General features: G+C 42.4%; 1 protein-coding gene across 8 annotated transcripts in view; it reads left to right on the plus strand.

Moving 5' to 3' along the window:
- The window catches only part of LOC113030764 (vacuole membrane protein 1), a 50,067-nt gene that overhangs the window by 25,418 nt on the left and 4,777 nt on the right, over window positions 1–19,872 (plus strand). For 7 of the 8 annotated variants that reach the window (XM_026182454.1, XM_026182455.1, XM_026182461.1 and 4 more), the window contains 3 exons: window positions 4,545–4,625; window positions 4,763–4,879; window positions 7,599–7,660. In XM_026182454.1, the coding sequence (XP_026038239.1) occupies window positions 4,545–4,625; window positions 4,763–4,879; window positions 7,599–7,660 (260 nt within the window). Of the gene's footprint in view, window positions 1–4,544; window positions 4,626–4,762; window positions 4,880–7,598; window positions 7,661–8,128; window positions 8,640–19,872 lie in introns of those variants that run through there. The other variant, XM_026182457.1, reaches the window with a different exon arrangement.

Here is a 19,872-nt window from a genome sequence, read left to right on the forward strand (position 1 = left end):
CACACGCTCCCCCCTGTGGCAGCAGAGTCGGACTAAGATGCTTTGTACCCCCCATCAGTAAGACAGGTTTCTCAGGTGCCAGCATTTTGACTCAAACCCGCTGGTATTTCTCCCACCCTGCACGTGCCAACTTCCTGCCACAAGTGCACGTGATGCGCAGCAACAAAGCACTCTGGGTTTTTCCTCATTCATTCAACAGAAGAATAATGAAGTCATGCCTTTTCTAACGGCTCCAGACGCTGATGTCATGAACATCAGTTTTTTCCCTGCTTAAATCAAGCTCCGTGTGAGTGAGAGCACCAGAGAGGAATCCTCAGCACTGACACGGACCGTAGCAGAACATCCTGCTGGGCTTGGATCTCTTATAACTTCATTAGAAATGACTTCCTGTTGAAGGGCTTTTTTTCCTTCGTCTGGCATTGAAAGCGTTAACAGGCTGCGAATTCTTGATTGCCAACTCCCAGGATCCTATCTCCTGTAACTCAAATCAGGGCCATCTGCGCTGGGCGTATGCCTGCCTTCCCCCCTGGCCTACTGCACTCAAAGGCTCTCTGTGCTGTGGTTTGCCCAGCCTTGTCACGTGACTTCTCTGAAAGTGCCCCCTCCCTCCTCCTCCCTCTTTATTTCCAGTAAACTGTTTGAAAGGAGGGGGGTGAGTCAGAGTAAAACCAGCTTCCCTTTAACCACAGCTTGTTAAAGAATTTGTCAACGTGGACTCAGGGTGTGTGTTTGTGCGTGTGTGTGTGTGTGTTGTGCCATTGGACAGATTTGAATTTGTACCTCTTGGTTTTTTTGTTTTTTTTGAAAGGCGACTATAGCTTCGATTGCATCAAGAGTCCTTAATCACTTCACTTCCTGTGCCAGACAGAGCGGGCGCAGGCTTGTCAGGAGTTAATGAGATGAACTTTAGCCGTCTTCATGTCGGGGGGCTCGCGAGCGCTCTGGAGATGTCTTCTATGTAGAAGAAAAAAATGTGCGTGGGTGTTGACTTGTGTATAGGCTATGCATAGATTTTTCCTTGTGTGACACTTTGATTTTCCACATGGAGCAGATTGCCTGGTCACTGCCTGCTTTTTGTCCATCTGAACTCTGTCCCTCAAAAGTCAAAACAAAGTGATCGCTTCGTCGACTTTTCCACAATGAAAAGTCCGCAGGACGTCAGACCATGTTCACTAAAAACAATGGAGCGATCCAGTATATTATAATATTATTCTTATTATATAATGCTCTCTCCTTTCGATATCTAATTCAAAAAAGTAAACAGACTCAAACCAGCTTGAACTGAGTGCAGCTGAGTCCTTACGTTTGAGGAGTTTCTTTTTATTTGGCCACCTGCTTGAATTATCTGCAAATCATCCACAATATATTCACTGGTCAAATCATCTTAAGGCTGTAAAATGTAAATGTTCATAAAACATTACAGACCGAAACCTGTGAAAAGAGGCGTCTGACTCGCCTATAATTTGGTTCTTAAACGAGGACTTGACTGGTCGGATCATCTCGAGTAACAAATCAAATGTGGTTTTGTGTCCTTGTGTGGTGACTGAAGGTTGCTGAGTAAAGATTTGTGCTGAGCAGCCAAAGCTGGAACCAAAGCTCCCTCCTTTCATGACGCTGCACCCTGACACCATCTCAGCAGATGTCACCGCTGCTAAGCCAGCCTGGCAGGTCGGAGGACGCTGTATGTGTTGTTAATAAGCTGCCAACAACAAAGACGGGCACTTCCCTGGTCCAGAAACAGAGTTGTGTCCATAGTTGTGCTACAGTAAATCAGTGTCACAGCCTCTCCTCACCTCCTAAGGGACCCTCTGTTCACACTGATATATACTCTGGTAGTGCACACCTAACACCTAACAGCACCTAATGTAAACAATGCGTGCGTCAAGATATGGTGAATGAACGGGACTCGAGGCTGCGTGTGTGCGGCGCCCAGCGGCACTGTAGGATGCATTAACAGCCACAGATGTCAGGTATCCAGACACGGTCGTCAGCAGTTCAGCTATAAACCAGCCGTACACATTCCTTCCTTCCCTGTCTCCCACCAGCTGAGCATTTCTCTCTCTCTCTCTCTCTCACTCACACACACACACACACACACACACACACACACACACACACACACACACACACACACACAGGCTAGAATTAAAACTCCGGGGTTCATGATTGGACATCAGCAGAGGCAGAAATTCAAACTGTGAACCAATCAGATTGCGTGTCCGTTCGCTCCCCCCTCCACCACCTTATTAGGCGACCTCCCATGTCTCTCAAATTTCCCGTCTGTTGGGTTGCACCCAGTAAAGAATGTCATCAGCACTGTACTGGTTTTGTTGACCATATTAGGTATGATCATCTATTGCAGGCCCCCCCACCCCTCAATTTTGAAGCTGCTGTGTTTCACAAACTGAGGCCTTGCTTTCAAAAAATAAACCCAATTTTTAGCCTTTTCATCTGATAAAATTCCTCTTTTCAGATAAATTTGGTTGATTTTTGTTTTGTTTTTTTCAGGTGAGGAAAAAATGTTTTTGCTAAAAGAAAATAAAGTTCACAAACATTTAACACAGATCGAATGAAAATTTGACTGTGAAATATGCATTTAATAACCTGAGGAAGGTTCTAAATGTGTCATTTGTTTTGTTCAGGAATTATTTGTCTTTACAGGAATTAGTGGTTTGAAACCAAAATAATTTTGTCCACACGAGCAGATCGAGGGCTCGCTCACTGTAAAGAAGTGTTTTTAATTTTTTGCATGAAAATATTCCCACAGATATCAAAGGAGTTGAATCTAAAAATCACAAAGACAACCTCTGTGACACACACACACATTTATATATAACACACAGCAGCCTGATATTTCAAACTAATCAAATACTCTTAGAAAAAATATCTATTTACATCCATATCGCTCTCAGCCAGTAATTGACATAATTAATATATGTAGAGCCTGTAAGTGTTACATGTTTACATCCCCCATCTATGACAACAATTACACTGATTTATAAACAAATATTATTTTGTTTGAGAAGCTGAGAAAATGTGGAAATAATAAAGACAGAAAGCAGACTTTATTTTCTAAAACCAAAAGATGAAAATATTAAAAATCGACTTAAAAGCAGTAATTTTACCAGCTGTTATATTGCTGTTTGTGTTTGGCTGTCAGTCGCAATTTCTTTTGAAAATGTAAATTTTCACAGATGTGGATGTTGTAGAAATGCTGATTGTAGTAACGTTTAGCTGCATATTATTGTGCCGTCCTGCATCTGAGGTTTCCTTTTAAATTCACAGTTTTCCCAGAAGTAGTTCAAGTAAAATCCAAACAGAGCTTCTCTTCCCAGAAAACACATCGAGGTCAAACCTGTCTCATTGCTGTGAAAAGAGGCTTTTGTGGAGATGTCAGTGGTGCCGAGCGAGACCAGCAGCAACGAAGAATTAGTCACTGGAATAACACGTCTGTTGTCTTCTCACATTTTCACAAAGGAATTAATAAGTTGTGCTGTAGGTAAAGTGCAAGCACGACAAACCAGTTTATTCAGTTTTGTAATTAAATGAATTTTCATATGATAAAAATCCATGTTTACAGCAGCCAAAGCTCATCTAAATCTTTAAACCCACCTTTCCCCAGTCAAGCTTTTAAATAAGCAATACAACAAAATTCTCCTTTGTAGAGTTTTTACATTTATTTTGATTAAAGTGTATGAGTGAGAATTATGCTCATGGAAATATTAAATATAAAACCATCCTAAGTGCAGGTTTTAGAAGGCTCTGTGATTTTTGAGTGTTTGGAAACTAAAAACTGATTTGAGAGGTAAAGACAGCTCCGAGCATTAAGTCTGCTCTACTAAAATCCTAATTTTGGAGGATTTGCTGTGTTTCTGTAGAAACACATTTGCAGCAGGTAGAAAATGTTCCTGTTGCAGCTGCAGCTTGTTTGAACTCGTGTAGAAATCAGCAGAGACGAGAAAAATCAGGAATTATCTCATTTTTCGTTTCGCTGGACGCTGTTTTTGTTTTTAGATTAAAAAAAGGCAGAAGGTTGATCTCTGCTGCACCAACACTGAATTATAAAGAGGAGAAATGACTAAAGCAAGGCTCTGATTTTAAGATCTAAATGCATCCGTTTTTTAAATGTGACATTTGAACAGTTTTCCGAGCAGTTGTTAAAAAGCTCGTTGGAAGCAGCGCTGCAGCCGTTTGTTTCTCACAACTGTGAAATTTGTTCTGCTTCAAAAACAAATTCCCTGAAACTTCAGCTTCTTCTCATTTCAAATGAATTTTACCAGCAAGTAAAAGGCAACTGAAGAAAGCAGCAGTGATCAGGATGATTATCACTGAATCGGAATGAAGTATTTTAAAGACATTGTGAGATCTGATTTTTAAAATCAACGCTGATAATTAGGAAATGATTTAATTTGACTGTTTTACCTTTGAGTTAAAAGAAACTGGCCTGTAGATCTGACATCAGCCTTCGGTTCATTAACAGTGTGTAAATGAACAAATCTGTGGAGGTGATTTATTTGCACATTTTTCTCTTTTTTTTTTTTTAGGACTTCTCCTCCCGGGCGAAAGTCGGCGTACAGAAACTGATCCAGAAAGTGGGATTCTTTGGGATTTTAGCCTGCGCCTCTGTAAGTCCCACACAAGCTTATTTCGATTCTTTCTGTAATAAAACGCCATAAAATAATCCTCCTTATTCTGCAGACGTCCACACTAAACACACACGGATGCTTTTCTTGACTTTGATCGTGCTTCTGATTCCCCTCAGATTCCCAATCCCCTGTTCGACCTGGCAGGAATAACATGCGGACACTTTTTGGTCCCCTTCTGGACTTTTTTTGGTGCAACACTGATCGGAAAGGCGCTCATCAAAATGCACATTCAGGTAAGCGACATTAAAAAGCCCCGTGGATCTCTGTGGCTCATAGAAATAGAATAATAGAAGAGAGCTGTGTGAATGCGCAGCGTCACATCTGTGTGTGTGAAATGTTCGATTCTGTGCTGAAACAAAGCGTCGCAGAGATGCAAGTGCGTCTTTAATGGGGACAAATGCATGAGATAGTCGCACTGATGCAGTGACTGCTCTGGAGTCGGCTCCGGAGTGAGGAGGCCATTTTGTGCAGCCAAGCAGGGGGGAGTCAACCATTTTGTGAGTGCAGCTGCAGCAGCACAGAGCCTGTAGTGTGTGTAGATGGTCCAAAGCTATAGGGGGAAGCAGCTTCGTCCTGCTTTGTTGAATAAGGAGCTGTAGGTAGGAGACTTCCCAAATACTTGTTCTAATCCTGGAAAATCCTCAGTTTGCGTCCAGGAATTTGTGGCATGTCTGCGATCACCGTCGGGGGATCGACTTGTTTTCTAACCAAACGCAGGAATTTGCTCACTGTGACACAGACGGGTTAAAAACACGGGAAGCATTTCCACAGCAGCTGTGTGACTCGGTGAGCACCAGCAGATAAACATCTGTGGGGGGTAAAGGAGGGCACGGCAGGAACACTCACACACAGAGTGCTAGATTACACCCGGCTCCCAGGGGCCCCCCGCTGACAGAGGTGTGGCCCTCTGTGTCACGTAAAGAAGGACCCCCCCCCTCTGCAGGCCCCCCTGGAGCTGCTCGCTTTAATTGTTCTGAAAGTTTGTTTCTCATGCAAATGATCTGAGTTTAACGTCTTTGTGCAGAAAACAAGAAGTGTTACGAGACGGCCGAGCAGGTGACAAAGGGGGATTTTAAGGCTCTGTGTGTGTGTGTGTGTGCGTGTGTGTGTGTGTGTGTGTGTGCGTGTGTGTGTGTGTGTGTGTGTGTGTGTGTGTGTGTGTGTGTGTGTGTGCGTGTGTGTGTGCGTGTGTGTGCGCGTGTGTGTGTGTGTGTGTGTGTGTGTGTGTGTGTGTGTGTGCGCGCTTCAAAATCTGGGGTTGTACCTGTGCTCAGGTGTGTTCTCTTCATTCGCGTCTTATTTCTGCTTCCTGCTCATTGAGCTTCAGGTGTGAGAGGTTAGCGTCGGTGGCTGTGGGACGCAGCGGAGGAACGTGTGTTTGTGATGGTCACATGGCAAATATTAAAGTATTCTGAAAACAGTTGTCAGAACATGCATGTACGTGAAACATGGCTGCTTCCCATCAGACGAGCTGCTTGTCCCATGTTTGTGTGCCTGTAAGGTTCATTTGCACTGGAACGGGCAGAGTTCAGCGTTTCAGGCGTGTGAGAGCAGACGTCACTCAGCTTTCCTGTGTGTGTGTGTGTGTGTGTGTGTGTGTGTGTGTGTGTGTGTGTGTGTGCGCTCATCAATGCTTTGTGTGGGAGAACAGATCAACTGTCAGCTGTGGGGGCACAAACGCCTCAGTTCAGGTTAAATAATTTCTGTAACTGTCACAAACTCCAGATCTTACCAAGTCTATTTGTCTCATTTCTAGTCAAAAAAATCTGCCAATGAAACAAGTGATCCAAGCGGCAGTGTGGAAAAAACACGAGTGGACATATCTGAGTGAAACGTTACTCTGTAGCTGAGAAATGAGACAAATTTACTTGGTAAGATTTTGAGTTTTTGCTGTTTGTTTTGTGTCAGATACAAAGTTTCAGTTTATACATAGTTGTGTATTTATTTTTGCAACATGTAACATTTTGACTGCGAGCCTGTCATTTGTTCAGTTTCTCCTCCTGTGATGCTCCGAGCTGAGCACTGAGTCTAAGTGCAGCCGGCTCAGCTGATCACGTTTTTAAAAAATTGTATTCACCTATCAAATGTTTGCACTTTGTGTATTTCCCGTGGTTTTGTCAGCACATTTATATTTTCCAAATGGTGTTGGAGGTGAATAGTGCGATTTCCAAGTGTTGTGTTGGTCAGCACACTTTACATCACTGCAAATTGTGACTGTGTTTTTTAAATTGTTCTTATTTAAATTGACGGCGCTGTTCTTGCCCCTGATATAGAAAATGCTGGTGTATTTCTCTATAATTTTCAGTATATATTTAGTGTCTTCTGCAAACTGTTTCTGTGGGTTTGAACGATCCTTTGCTGCACAACACGAGTTTGTAATGACGGCTCGGCTGCTGTAGTCTTCCTCATGGTGAAGGCAGGCGAGAGGTTCGTGGATCAAACAAACACATGCGCTTTTAGAAGAACACACTAACAGACAATAACTGAAGGACCTTGAAAAATTAGTGGTCAATTATTGTCTGCATGCCCCTCCCACCAGCACCAAAGCTGGAATGACCGGCAGTCGCCTGTTTGTCGCCTCTGTGCTGGTGACTAAGCAGGACCTGGACAGGAGCCGGATGCAGGCCCCTGTGGAGCCATGACACATCTGATTCTCCATGTCTCTGTCAGTGTGCACGTTACACACCGGCTGTTCTAACGGCAGCCGAGGTGATACGCTGACGTGTGTCGCGGGCTCTGATTTCTTGCCCTTTGTTTCTGCTTTCACACCAAACCTTTTTGGTTGTGTGACACACATGACTGGGGAAACTGAGTAGTGAGTGTTTGTGTGAGAAAGGAGGTATTAAAGGATCACCGGTCAAACTATAATGTTTTACTGCTTTTCCCGCTATTGCTGACCTCACGCTTCAACGACTAACGTGTTCTTCCTCCGTGTGCTTCTTTGTCATACAGAAACTGTTTGTGATCATCACCTTCAGTAAGCACATAGTGGAGCAGATGGTCTCCCTAATCGGGTGAGTAACCCTCACCGGGTGTGTGTGTGTGTGTGTGTGTGTGTGTGTGTGTGTGTGTGTGTGTGTGTGTGTGTGTGTGTGTGTGTGTGTGTGTGTGTGTGTGTGCGCGGCTGTTTGGTCACCAAAAGTACTACTACGCACCAAAGAGTGAATGCAGAGCGTGATGAATGAGGGACTTTTTGGGTGGCGATGGGGCATTTAGGCCCCACTGTGTCAAGTGGGCCTCCTGCTCTCGGAGGTCCTGACAGACGCTGTGTACAGTGGCTCTGAGGGACTCGCTCCTCGCCCCTCGCTCCTCGCTCTGCTCTGACAGTCTGTGTGCTGATTAAGGGCCTGGATTTTTCCACTGGATGATGACTATGAGCATGAACATGTTCTGACTGCTTCACAATGAGCTCTTGACTATGGCAGAAACCTCGTCCCTGGTTTATCACATGTTTTGCTTCCCGTGTGTCTGCGTGATCATAGAGAGCTGCTGCTGGTACGAGGAGGCCTTTCATGTGCGAGCTGACGGTGCCAGGGGTTGATTGACCTGCAACCCTGTGTGGAGGAAATGCTGAGTTTCTGGAGGAGGTTGGAGAGACAGGTTTTATCTGTGCAGTGGACATCCTGTAAAAATGAACCACACAGTAAATACGGGCTTCTTGAAATTAAGGCCACGATGAAGCTGAAAGATCCTTGAGTTGGGAGTGGGTGCTGGCGGGGGCCGTGATGGGTGTCCTTGTAGCGATACGGGGGCTTGCAGCTGGAAACCGACACACCTGCTGGTGGGAGTGCCATTTATATTACACGCACACACCCGTAGGTGCACTCACACACATGCTGAAAGGAGGAGGTCAGGTTGCATCAGCTCTCTTCCTCACTCTTATTGTTGTTTTGTACATTTACTGTGTGTCTGCTGTGAGCCTGGACGTCTGCAGTCAAAGTGTTTTTTCACTGTGTTTTTAGTTTTTATACAGACTAATTAAGTGTGTGTGTGTGTGTGTGTGTGTGTGTGTGTGTGTGTGTGTGTGTGTGTGTGTGTGTGTGTGTAATTTGTAGCGTGAATTGTGAAAGACATGTGGCTGCTAGCAGTCACTGTTCATTGAACTGCAGACTGAAGGCAGCAGATCATTGGTTCCTGACCGGTTTCAGTCTGACTCGCTTCTTCTCTAAAGGAAGTTTCACTCATTACAACTTGTCAACCGTCGGCTTCCTTCCTCGCCGAGCCCTTTCTATCCTCACCTCTGATTCTCGATGCTGCTCTCGCTCTCAGTCACACGTCACCTTATGAATGGGTGACAGCGTTTCCAATTGAACCCTTTCTGCACCAGCGCTCTGCCACGTTAACTGTGGAGGTGCTTTCAAATAACTGTGCACCTTTCCACGCACCAAATCTGCAGTTGCCCCCACCTGCTGTGCGCTTGCACGGTGTGCACACACTCACACAAACTCAACCATTTATCCTCTGGATGCCCTTTTTCTCAAAACAAAACAAAGTCACACTACTCCATGTGTCGCGTTCAGTATCTGGTGGTCGGCAGACAGACCTGAGCTCCTACATAACACTATTTACATATTTACTTTTTTTATTTGGACCTTTTATATATTATTTGCACTGCTTTGGAGATGCTCTGTATCTCATTGTACAACTGTATAGTGACAATAATAGCATTCTATTCTATTCTATTCTATTCTATTCTCCAAAATTTCCTCCCCCTGCTAATATTGAATCTTTCAAAGCTGACCTGTTGCTCTGAAAGCTGATTTCTTACATTTCTTTTCTGTTCATGTAAACAGTGAAATTCTGACTTGACATGATCAGACTTCAAAAGTTGATTGACAGCCACGTCCCCAAAATACTTTCAGTGAAACGCACTCTGGACGTGGGGTTCGCCGTCGTTCGCGTCGTGATTTTGGATTCTTAATATGTGTCTTTGTTTTGGTTTGACTCCGGTGCCAGCCTTAGTGGGTGAATGACCGTTGGACTTTGGCTCTAGTGATTTCATCCTCACATGACATAATACAATACAAGTCATTTCCTGCTCTAGGTGAGCTCGCTGGCATGTGCACACAGACGACGCAGAATCAGTGGCTGCAGTCTCTCTGGGTGCAGCACCTCAAGCCTTTTTGTACACGTCACTTATTTTATTTTTACACCTGGTAAACTGATTTTATTGCCACGTATCAGAGTGTTTTATTTGACCTCTTCTTTTGGATTTATACTGAAGTTGATAAAGGTTCAATTCCAGTATTTAGCTTTCTGACAGAGTGGAACATTTTTCAGTGCCGGTGAATCCGAGCATGGCTGTTATTAAAATAACAATGAACCAGGTGAATTCCCTGAAACATTTACTGCAGTGCGAAAAAGCCTCTAGTTTCACAATAGTCAAAATGTGCATTTTTGGTGATAAGAACAAAAGTGTGTGTGTGTGTGTGTGTGTGTGTGTGTGTGTGTGTGTGTGTGTGTGTGTGTGTGTGTGTGTGTGTGTGTGTGTGTGTGTGTGTGTGTGTGCACCTCTTTTTGTTTGTAAAATGTGTTTGAAGACGAGAGTTTTGGCGTGCTCTCTGCTGACCGTCATAATCGAGTTTTGAATGAGCTTCTTTTTAAAGATGTTTTAGTTTTCGGTCGTCTGCGATCAGTTTAAAACAGGGAAGTCGTTTTTCTGTGAATGACAAATGGAAAGTGTTGAAATTCATTGACTGAAATTCAGTTTCATAAGAGGATCACGAGGCTCTAAAACTGTCAACAGGAATTTTTATTACCTCTCAACCAAAAAATGACCAACTTCAGTTTTTCCTTCGTTTATCTACCGGCTAGAAATAAAATGTGCCTTTATTTATTTATTTATTTATTTATTTATTTATTTATTTATTTATTTGTCTATTTATTTATTTATTTATTTGTCTATTTATTTATTTATTTATTTATTTATTTATTTATTTATTTGTAAGATAAGATAAGACTTTATTGATCCCACAACAGGGAAATTTTTGCGTCACCTCAGCTCAGGTACAGATATATGAAGGAAATACAAAAATACAATTAAGTACAAATAAAGTACAGTTGTCTATTTATTTATTTATCTATCTATTTATTTATTTATTTATCTATTTATTTATTTATTTGTCTATCTATTTATTTATTTTTAAGAATGTGCACAAAATATAAATGATTAAAATGCCATTACACGTTTGCTTTTCTGCTGTTCCTTTTGAGTATTTACGTTTGTTGGAAAAATAATTTTTCATTTCAACTATTCAGTGAATTTCTTTCTTTTTCAGCCGTTTCTCTAACTGCTGTTTGGGGAAAAGGTCAGACAGGTCAAACCTGGTCTATTACTCCTTCATTATTGTTGAAACAGTTTTCTGGCAGATAGTTTTCACTCTTATCCTGCTGAGCCGAGCATTCAAGGCTACATCCACAGGTTTCTGTCAGTAGCAGCAGGGTAATGATGAAGATAGTTTTGCTTTGAAGTGCAACAGAGTCAGAATAAAACCCTCCTCAGATGCCTTCAGGGCTGATAAAAGAAGCAGATAACCAGGTCAGACAGGCTGAGGGCCTGATCAGACTTGCTAGGTTTCTTTCATCCTGTGACTAATGTTCAGATGTCTGCTCTGCACGATGAGCCGTGTGGACAGTCGTTTAGGTCAGGAGGAAATTCTGCAGACTCACGTTAAGTACATAGTGCTCCTGTTCTTAATTAAAAGGCTCATTTTTCACATCCTTGCACATTTTTTGCAGATTTTCTGATGTCAAAATTTTCCTAATTCAGGAGTTTTTTGTTTGTTTGTTTTAAACTTGCTAGAAGTGACTTTCTGACAGAGTGGGAAACACCCTGATTCTAGGCTTCGTGTAACACCTGGACTCTGTGTCTGTTCCTCCTTTTCTCCGTTCTCTTATCTCAGCAGCAGCTCAAAATCACCCAGCACATGTGGCAGTGGAACAGGGAGCTTTCCTGTGTTTGAATCCAAGTTTTCCATCCTCTCGTTGATCTTTTGTAAGTGTTCGGTGAACAGTTTACTCTGATTCGTGCCATTTCTTCATCAACAATTTGTAACCGATAACTGGACAGGACGTAAAAGACGCTTTCTCTAATTGGAAGACAAACTGCAGCGATCCAGTTGTGTTTATGCTTGTCACTGGTCCCTGTGGTGGAACTGGATGAACTTTCTCTAAACGCCAGATGAGAAATTTGTTTCATATTATCTCATCTTCTGACTTCACACCCTGTTCTTCACAAAGTCAGCAGTAGGTTGTTTTGTATGGAGCTCGACAATTCCTTCATAGCCATGGATGAAGGGAAGGGTAGTCTTTGTCAGACTCTGAGAGAAAACCATTGACATGCAGAGAGGAGTCGAGACCTGAATAGGTTGTGCTGTAGAAACCGGTGTGCTGAGGCCACGGGGAACCCCAGCACGTCTTCATAAGAATGCACCTATTTCCATGCGAGTCCATCTCTAAGACATGAGTCGATTACCAGCACAATGGGCCTCCACATGGCTGTTTCTGCTGCATAAGGCATTGGGAGATCCCAGCATGCAGCCCTGCTCGGGAGGAGGAGGCACAGGTCAGAGCAGGCCGGTGGGTGATAGTGGGAACCACTGGTTGAATCATAGAGGAGCATTTCAAGTTAGGCTTTGCATTTACATGCAGTGTTGTGCTACGATTGTAATGTATTAGGTACTCCTGGTGGAATAACAATGAGTCGGTAAACTCAGCTGGATTATGTCTCAGATTATTTTCAGCATTTACTTTTTGTTTTGTGACAAAAAAAATCCTTCTAAGCAAACACGACCAACGTATTTGAAAATGGCAAAGTGATGGAAGTGAGACTCAGTCGCTTGTGAGGAACCGTTTAGATTCAGTTTCCTCTTGAGTGCAGGGTCAGCGCAGCTTCCCGTGGACGTTAACTATAAAACAACCAAGCTGTGGCTGCTGGAGAAGTTACTGAGAACCATGCAAATCAAACTATTCTGGGTGTTCACAGAAGGGCAGTTATTTATGCACACATACTCAACTTCTGGTGTTTAAGGTCTGTTACTGCTTGTTTCCACTGAATTTCACTTGCGTTGAACACTCGCGCCTCGTTCATATAGAAACTAGGTTTGTGTGGTTTCGTACTGAATGACGGGGTGTCTGGCGTAAAGGTAGCTATGGTGCACTCGCAGGCAGGAAGGGATTGAATCATCTGGCACCGCATTAGTCTGATTGAAGCAGAAGGTATCCAATTGTGGCAGTGAGATTTCTTGCAATTTTAGAAAGAAGAGCGCATTGAACTGCATGTTTTGCTGTGATGTTTTGGACCTTGAACGTGTAGAAAATGGTGAACTGTCATCTCACCTCACTGCACCTATAAATAGCCCTTATTGAGCATATGAGCAAAGTCTTCCTGTTAACCCAAAGTGCAGGAAGGGAGTATTTTCAATACTATGAGTCACTGGCTCTGTTGGTCACCTGAGAACTGTACTGACAAAGATGGCATTGATCAGTCTTTCCACTGCCAGGCCTATTCACCCAAACGCATTCATGATGCGATCAGCCGGGGCGAGACAGCGAGACTGAGCGGTGGTGTGGTGGCAACTGTCCTTTTATACGCCATCATTAAATTTGATGTGTGGCTCAGCAGAGTGTACTTTTTTTTATTTATTTTTTTAATCTTCACTTCTGATTACCCAGATTTGCACCTGACAGGGAAACAGCGGCAGGAGCAGAGAAGTCCAAAGGTCTTAGTACAGCCATGTAAAATAATAATCTGTCGCTCAAGACTGTAGGTCCTGCAGGCCGGTTTGTGTGTGTGTGTGTGTGTGTGTGTGTGTGTGTGTGTGTGTGTGTGTGTGTGTGTGTGTGTGTGTGTGTGTGTGTGTGTGTGTGTGTGTGTGTGTGTGGGGAGAGGTCATATGTGCTGCAGGTCTGGTGTCATATTATGAGCCTCTGAGGCATCATGTGTGTGTGTGGCAGGACTTCCTGCTCCGTTCGGCTGATTCTTTTAATGCCGAGTCGTTCACCGCACATGCTCCACACTCACCAAATCATCCCTACTATTACTAATGTATTCATCAGGGTGGCAAGTGGCCCGCATGTTGTTTTAGGAAACAGTACGCCATTGATTCACTTTTAGAGCGGCTCATTTATCAGGGGAACACAACGTGACCTCCAGCTCTTAATCAGCATCGTCTACTGGGAAGTGTATTGTTTTGTAAATCCTGTAAACATTTTAATGTGTGCTGTAATTTCACCATGTCATGTCATGAGGATGTGTCTGTGAAAGGAGTCATGCCAGACAGGACCTGAGTCAGAGGCCAGCTGAGCAGACGTCCAGGACCCTCGTACTCCCAGCCGCTCATCCGTCACACCTCAGTCAAAACAGACGCATCATCTCACATCAGCCTAAGTAATGGGAGGACAGACTGCAGAGGGTTGTTTCTGATAGTTCTATCTGAACGATCACCGCTGTGAAAAATAGCTTTATTGTCCAGGTTTGGGTGTTTTTAAGACCTCAGACTGAAAACCAGGGAAACGACTCATTTTAAATGTGACAACACAAATAAATATGTACAATCAAATTTCAAGTATACCAAAAATGCACTTGTACAGTGTCATTTTTGCAAATCTGGGGACTAAATTACAGTCACATTCAACGTTAATGTAGTGTGCGTGTGTTTGTTCAAGAATAGAAAAGCGTGGCAAACGTTCATAAGAGCTTCACTTTCCGTCTCTGACCACAACCTCGAGGGCGCATCGTCATAAAATAATGATCTGGATGCTTTCACGGTGCTTTTTCCTGTTTTGCTGGTGATGTCGTTTGTCTTGTACAAACATCATTGGCTCCTTAACTAACACGTCTAGAGTGGTTCATAGAGGGGATCGGACATTTGCGGTTGTGGCGCCGAAAATGTGGAGCGATCTACCTCTCCACGTTTTTCCCTTTCTATACCGTACGAGAGTTACCAACTTTTTATTTGAATTTTCTTACCTGTTTGATGTTGCTAAAGTTATTGTTTAGTTCTCTGTTGTTATTAAATGTACTTTATAAATAAATGAAATGAAACATTGTTACAAAAACACTCCATCTTCTCAAACTTTTGGGATTTCCTTACCTGGATGACAACAATACATCTCATTTGCTAAAACTTTCACTCTCGCAACGTATAGTTTTGAAGCGGAAGCTATATAGCATCCTGTGGCTTTTAGCAGGTAGCTACTAACCTGTGTGGTTACAAACTACTAGCATTTCACATATATGACACACCACAGAGGCACTGTATAGTTCCCCAGTGTACTGTACACACATATACCTTGCTACTCAGCGACTGATGAGCTGCTTTGACTGATGATTGTCTCATAAATATGTGACCTTGGAGAGTTTCTGTTCTTCACGTAAACCTAGCGCGGTGTGACAGATTCATTTCCCCACTCTGGTATTTTTGAGGGTTTTCTTAAACAGAGTTTCCCATTTGTAACTCACTTGTAAGAGCTAGGTGTCGTCTCATAGGAAATAATGTCATTATAGATCCCGCTACACAACCGTCCCCACAAGCCTGACATCACAGGTTAGATGGAGACACCTACATCTCTCATCTTCTCATGCATCTGCTGCTGTAGCCTGAACAGTTTGACTTGTCTGGATGCGTCTCAGTCAAGTCTGACTCACTGAATAACACCGGGTAACCAGGCGGTCCAGGCCTGGTTACCCGGTGCCCCAGCAACTCCATACATCCCCAACACCAAGAGAGTTTGTGTAGGCACGCTGACCTGAACCTGGGGTGGGTGGGTGGTCACAGGGACTACAGCAGTGTTTCATGTGGGAGGAATAATAGAAAGCTATAACTGGTCCCCCTAATTTCCTGGCAGCTCTGCGGAGAGGAGAACACGAGTCTATGCTTCTGTATATGTAGGTGTATGTATGTGTGCTGGCTGCCACAGATGGCTGCAGAGCAGGGATGTGATAAACACCCTGGGCAGGGGGATCTCCGTCCAGGAGTGGGCTCCATGCTTTAGTGGTGAAGTCATTGGGAAAAAGCCCGGTCGAACTGGAGGAGGAATAGACACGCACCCACAGGCACACACAGATTGCCTTACAACATTTGCACGTGAATCGAAATTTTCCCGACTATTAAATGAATCGCACTCCTCCCCTAATTCCGTTATTCCAACACTTAATAAAGTTCAGTTGGAACAGTAGCAATTTATTGAGGCGTGTAAGCCACGAAAGCCGATTTAACGAGAAATTTGCAGTGTCAGTGTTTCGAAGAGAGACGAAGAGGTCAGAGTGCCTCAGGTTAGCGCACCACCTATCCACGCTGTGCTTCTCGCAGCGTCGGCGCTGTTATGTTAGGTGTGAACTGTGGCCCTGTGCAGCATTGGGTAACACCAGCGATTGCCTAAGCCAGTTGTTGTGCTGGTGTTGTAACCCGTTGGACCTGGCCAGGGTTTGGCTGTCATGTGAGCCCTTGTTCTCTATCTTCCTCTTCCTGGACGCCGGGCACGTGTGTGCCTGCTTGTCATTGTGTGTGTGCTTGGAATTAAATTAGCATTAAGAACACAAATTGTACATTTTAAGAGGATCTGTGTTCAACTGCCTTTGGAGGTGGCGGCCTATGGAAGGGGCATACATGTCAAAGGTCACCTGTGACTCACTGCCAGTGGAATGTGGGTGTGGGGAGGGGGGGTTGTTTCTCTTTCTTTTGTCAGTTTTTGTCTCTTTTCCCTTTGCAGCATTAGAACATATTGCTCTTTGAACAGAAGGAGTAAATGATAGTTTATTAAAGACAATTTAAAAGAGGCTGAGATTGGGCTGCTAAAATGAACCCAGCAGAATGAATCGGCTGCAGGAAGCTTGAGAGATGTGGGGGTTTCCTTGTTTTCTCAGAGCCTCTTTCCCCCCCATCCTTTCTTTCCTGATTATTGATCAGGCTGCACCTTGTTCACAGTTAAAGAACAGACACGTCGCAGGTTGTTACAGGTTTAGTGCAACTGAAAGTGATGACATAAATTTCTGTATGTTTTAACTTTTATCTTCTATTTTTATCATTGTGTATATTTCCAGTTTTTATCTGTTGTACAGTGTCCTTGGGTGCTTTGAAAGGCGCTATTTAAATAAAATGTATTATTATTATTATTATTAGCACACATGTGGTTTTTTGTTAAATTTGCATATTTGATGCGATGAATAATTTCAATGTTCATGTAATCCAGCAAACAAGTTTTGTGCGTCACCCACATTCCTTCGTTTTTCCAGGTGTGAGGATTAAATAAAGATTTTCTTGATGCACTTCAGAGACAGAAAACGTTATTCTGTTTTCTTTTACTCTCCATTATTTTTCTAACATTTAGCATTAATATAATTTTTACCTGCTTCAGCAGAATTATAAAAATGTTCTTTTTAAGTCATTGAATTTTTAAATCATTGAAACAGATGAAGAAGTGTGTGTGGACGGTGATGGCAGTGGCTTTTCCCCCAGAATGAAATTGGTACCTCGACTGGTGTTTGATGTTCTAACCTAAAACTGAGTTTGTAAAGGGCAGCACTGTTGGATTTTACCAAACACTCTGATTGTCAGTGTTTTGCCTTTTGTCCATGTGTTTATTTTACACAGATGCACAGTGTGACCGCACTCACAAGTATTTGGAAAAATGGAAAAAGTGATTTGGTTTAGTGGTTTTGTGAGAGGATGGCGGTGCCCTGGTTTCTCCTGTATCTCTGGACGAGCTCTTCACGGTCAGAAATACCGATCAGCTTGTGCACAGCTTGATTAAAAGCATTCTTGAAATAAAGGCAGCAAAGTAATAGTTTTGTTTAAACTCGTATCATATAAGAGCTCCAAACATTTAAGTCTTGAACTCTGATCGCATGCAGGACATTTCCAAATGTGGATTTTCTTTCAGCTGATGAATAAAATATTGTACAGTGGAGCTTTCATGCATTCCTCCTGCTGCGCCTCTTATTGTCAAAAGTTCACAACACAGATGATAATAAATGAATTTAATTCTTTTACATATTTAGTATTTACTGCTGTATTATAATAACTTATGAAAGGATGTATTTACTCAGTTGACTAAATGGAAACTGTTTGATGCTGATTGTTAATAAGCTGATGATTTAGATATAAGAATACTCTGCCTTCATTTGTGCTGGTGTATGAACAGCAGCTGCTGTGTGAATATATCCACATAACACACAAAACAAACTTTAAATTTAAAGCCCAAATTACTGAAAGCCTTTATTTTTTATTTTTTTGAAGGGAAACAATTTAATTCTAATTATTGTTGCTGGTGTTCATGCATGGAGCCTTCTATGATTGAAAAAGCACCTACATTTTAGGACTTAATAATACACAATTTTTCTTTAGAAGAATAAAGTAACAAAAGTGCCGTCTTCTGTTTCATTTTTGTTTTGTTCGTTTTATAAACGTGTCACTGCTGTTCGATGTCTCTGAACGTGAACACACAGATGATTTTCATGTGAAATACACAAAACTTCTGCTCCAGTTTTTATCATTACATGATGACAAGCTGATGGACAAATCTGTCATTTTATTGTTCACATGTTAAAGCTGATTATTTGAATAAAATACAACAACTTGAGGTATTTTATAGTTTAATGAGCTGAATTATTGCTGACATGCAGTTTTACTAATATTTTTACTAAATAAAGGTGACCAGAAAATGTAGACATGGCCAACAGTTTTAATGAGCATTTTCTACTCGATATAATAAATTGACAGGAGCTTTTAATGTAAAACTGAGACTCATAAAAAAGTCTATTAGGTAGTTGTTTTTTTTTTAATTACATTATTTGCTCATTGTTCGAGGCCTCAGTGCTTCTGAGTTTTCTTTTACTCTTCACTGCTCGCAGAATTTCAGCAAAGCTGCTGCTAAAGTTTGTTCAGGCTCATTCTTTGCCACATTTAATCCTTTTGCTGTTTTTCGCCAATTTAACTCATTTAAACATCTCTAAATGCAACTTTCACAACTTTGGCTAACATGTATATAATTCATGCACAGGTGACACAAATCTTTCATTTATTTTAGGTATCAGAAGGTCATTAATCTTCTACACTTGTTGCACACACTCACACACACTCACAGGTAAATTACAAACACACTTACAGTAGGAATTCTTAAATCCAACAATTTCTCAGCACCTTGTGTCGGAAAGTGAAAATATATTCCCCAAAAAACACAAAGTCACTTGATATTTAATGGGAAGACGAAGAGAGCGTCCTCACTCTGGCATTAAATTCTTGTTTTAGACTGAAGCTTTGAGCTTCTTTGTTGGTGGATTTGCCCTGGCTCATGACTCAGTGTTGCTCATCGTGTAGGAGATGATTCGCCCGCCATTTCTGAAAACTGTTTCTTTCCTTCTTTGTTCTTGCGTGTTTACTTTTATTTGCTTTTAACTCCTGTGTTTTCTAGTTGTTGTGCTCAGATTCAGCGTCTCAACCAGGTTTTATGTTTTAAATAAGTTTGGTAAGATTGTGTGTGTGTGTGTGTGTGTGTGTGTGTGTGTGTGTGTGTGTGTGTGTGTGTGTGTGTGTGTGTGTGTGTGTGAGTGAGAGAGAGTGAGAATGTAAGAGGAATTTTGTGACATGGGGGATGGGAATAGCAGAGGCTTTGTTTCCCTCCAAAAAGATTTTTGATAGTGTGTGTCCTTTGCATTTTCTGTTGTGTAATTTAAAGCGTGATCCATCTGTTAGACTTCCTGTCTGCTTTGTAACCATTCACGTGTAGGATATCCATTACCCGTTATAAAGTTAATCATTACTAAAAGGCTTCCTCGTTGTTAACTCAATCATTTAACACAATCTTTTCTCTTTTTTTCTCACCCTCAGATAGCAGATAGGTGTGTGTAGATTGTGTGCGTTTGTACGTGCGTGGAGGTAGGGAGGGACGGAAATGACAAGCCTCCTTCAGAGAAAGTTATCAGCGATAAACTCAACCGTATGTGACATGACTGCCCACGTAAACCTGTCTGAAAATCTTTGATGGGTCTCTGAGCTTTGAAGATGCCTTCCCAGTACGAACAAAAGACAGAAGTGGAGCAGAGGGAATGCTTTGAAACGAAAGCTCAGAGGATGTAGCTGACGGTGTGTAGCTACAAAACAGAAGAAGTAAAGGTCTTTAGTATGTATTTGTTCAGTGATTAATCACTAACTCCAGCCAAGGGATGGGCCACTGATTTGCTATTCTAGGGCATTCTCTGCAGCCTCTCACGTCTTTTTTTTCTTTT

The sequence above is a fragment of the Astatotilapia calliptera genome, chromosome 10 (assembly GCF_900246225.1).
Source record: "Astatotilapia calliptera chromosome 10, fAstCal1.2, whole genome shotgun sequence".
NCBI lineage: Eukaryota > Metazoa > Chordata > Actinopteri > Cichliformes > Cichlidae > Astatotilapia > Astatotilapia calliptera.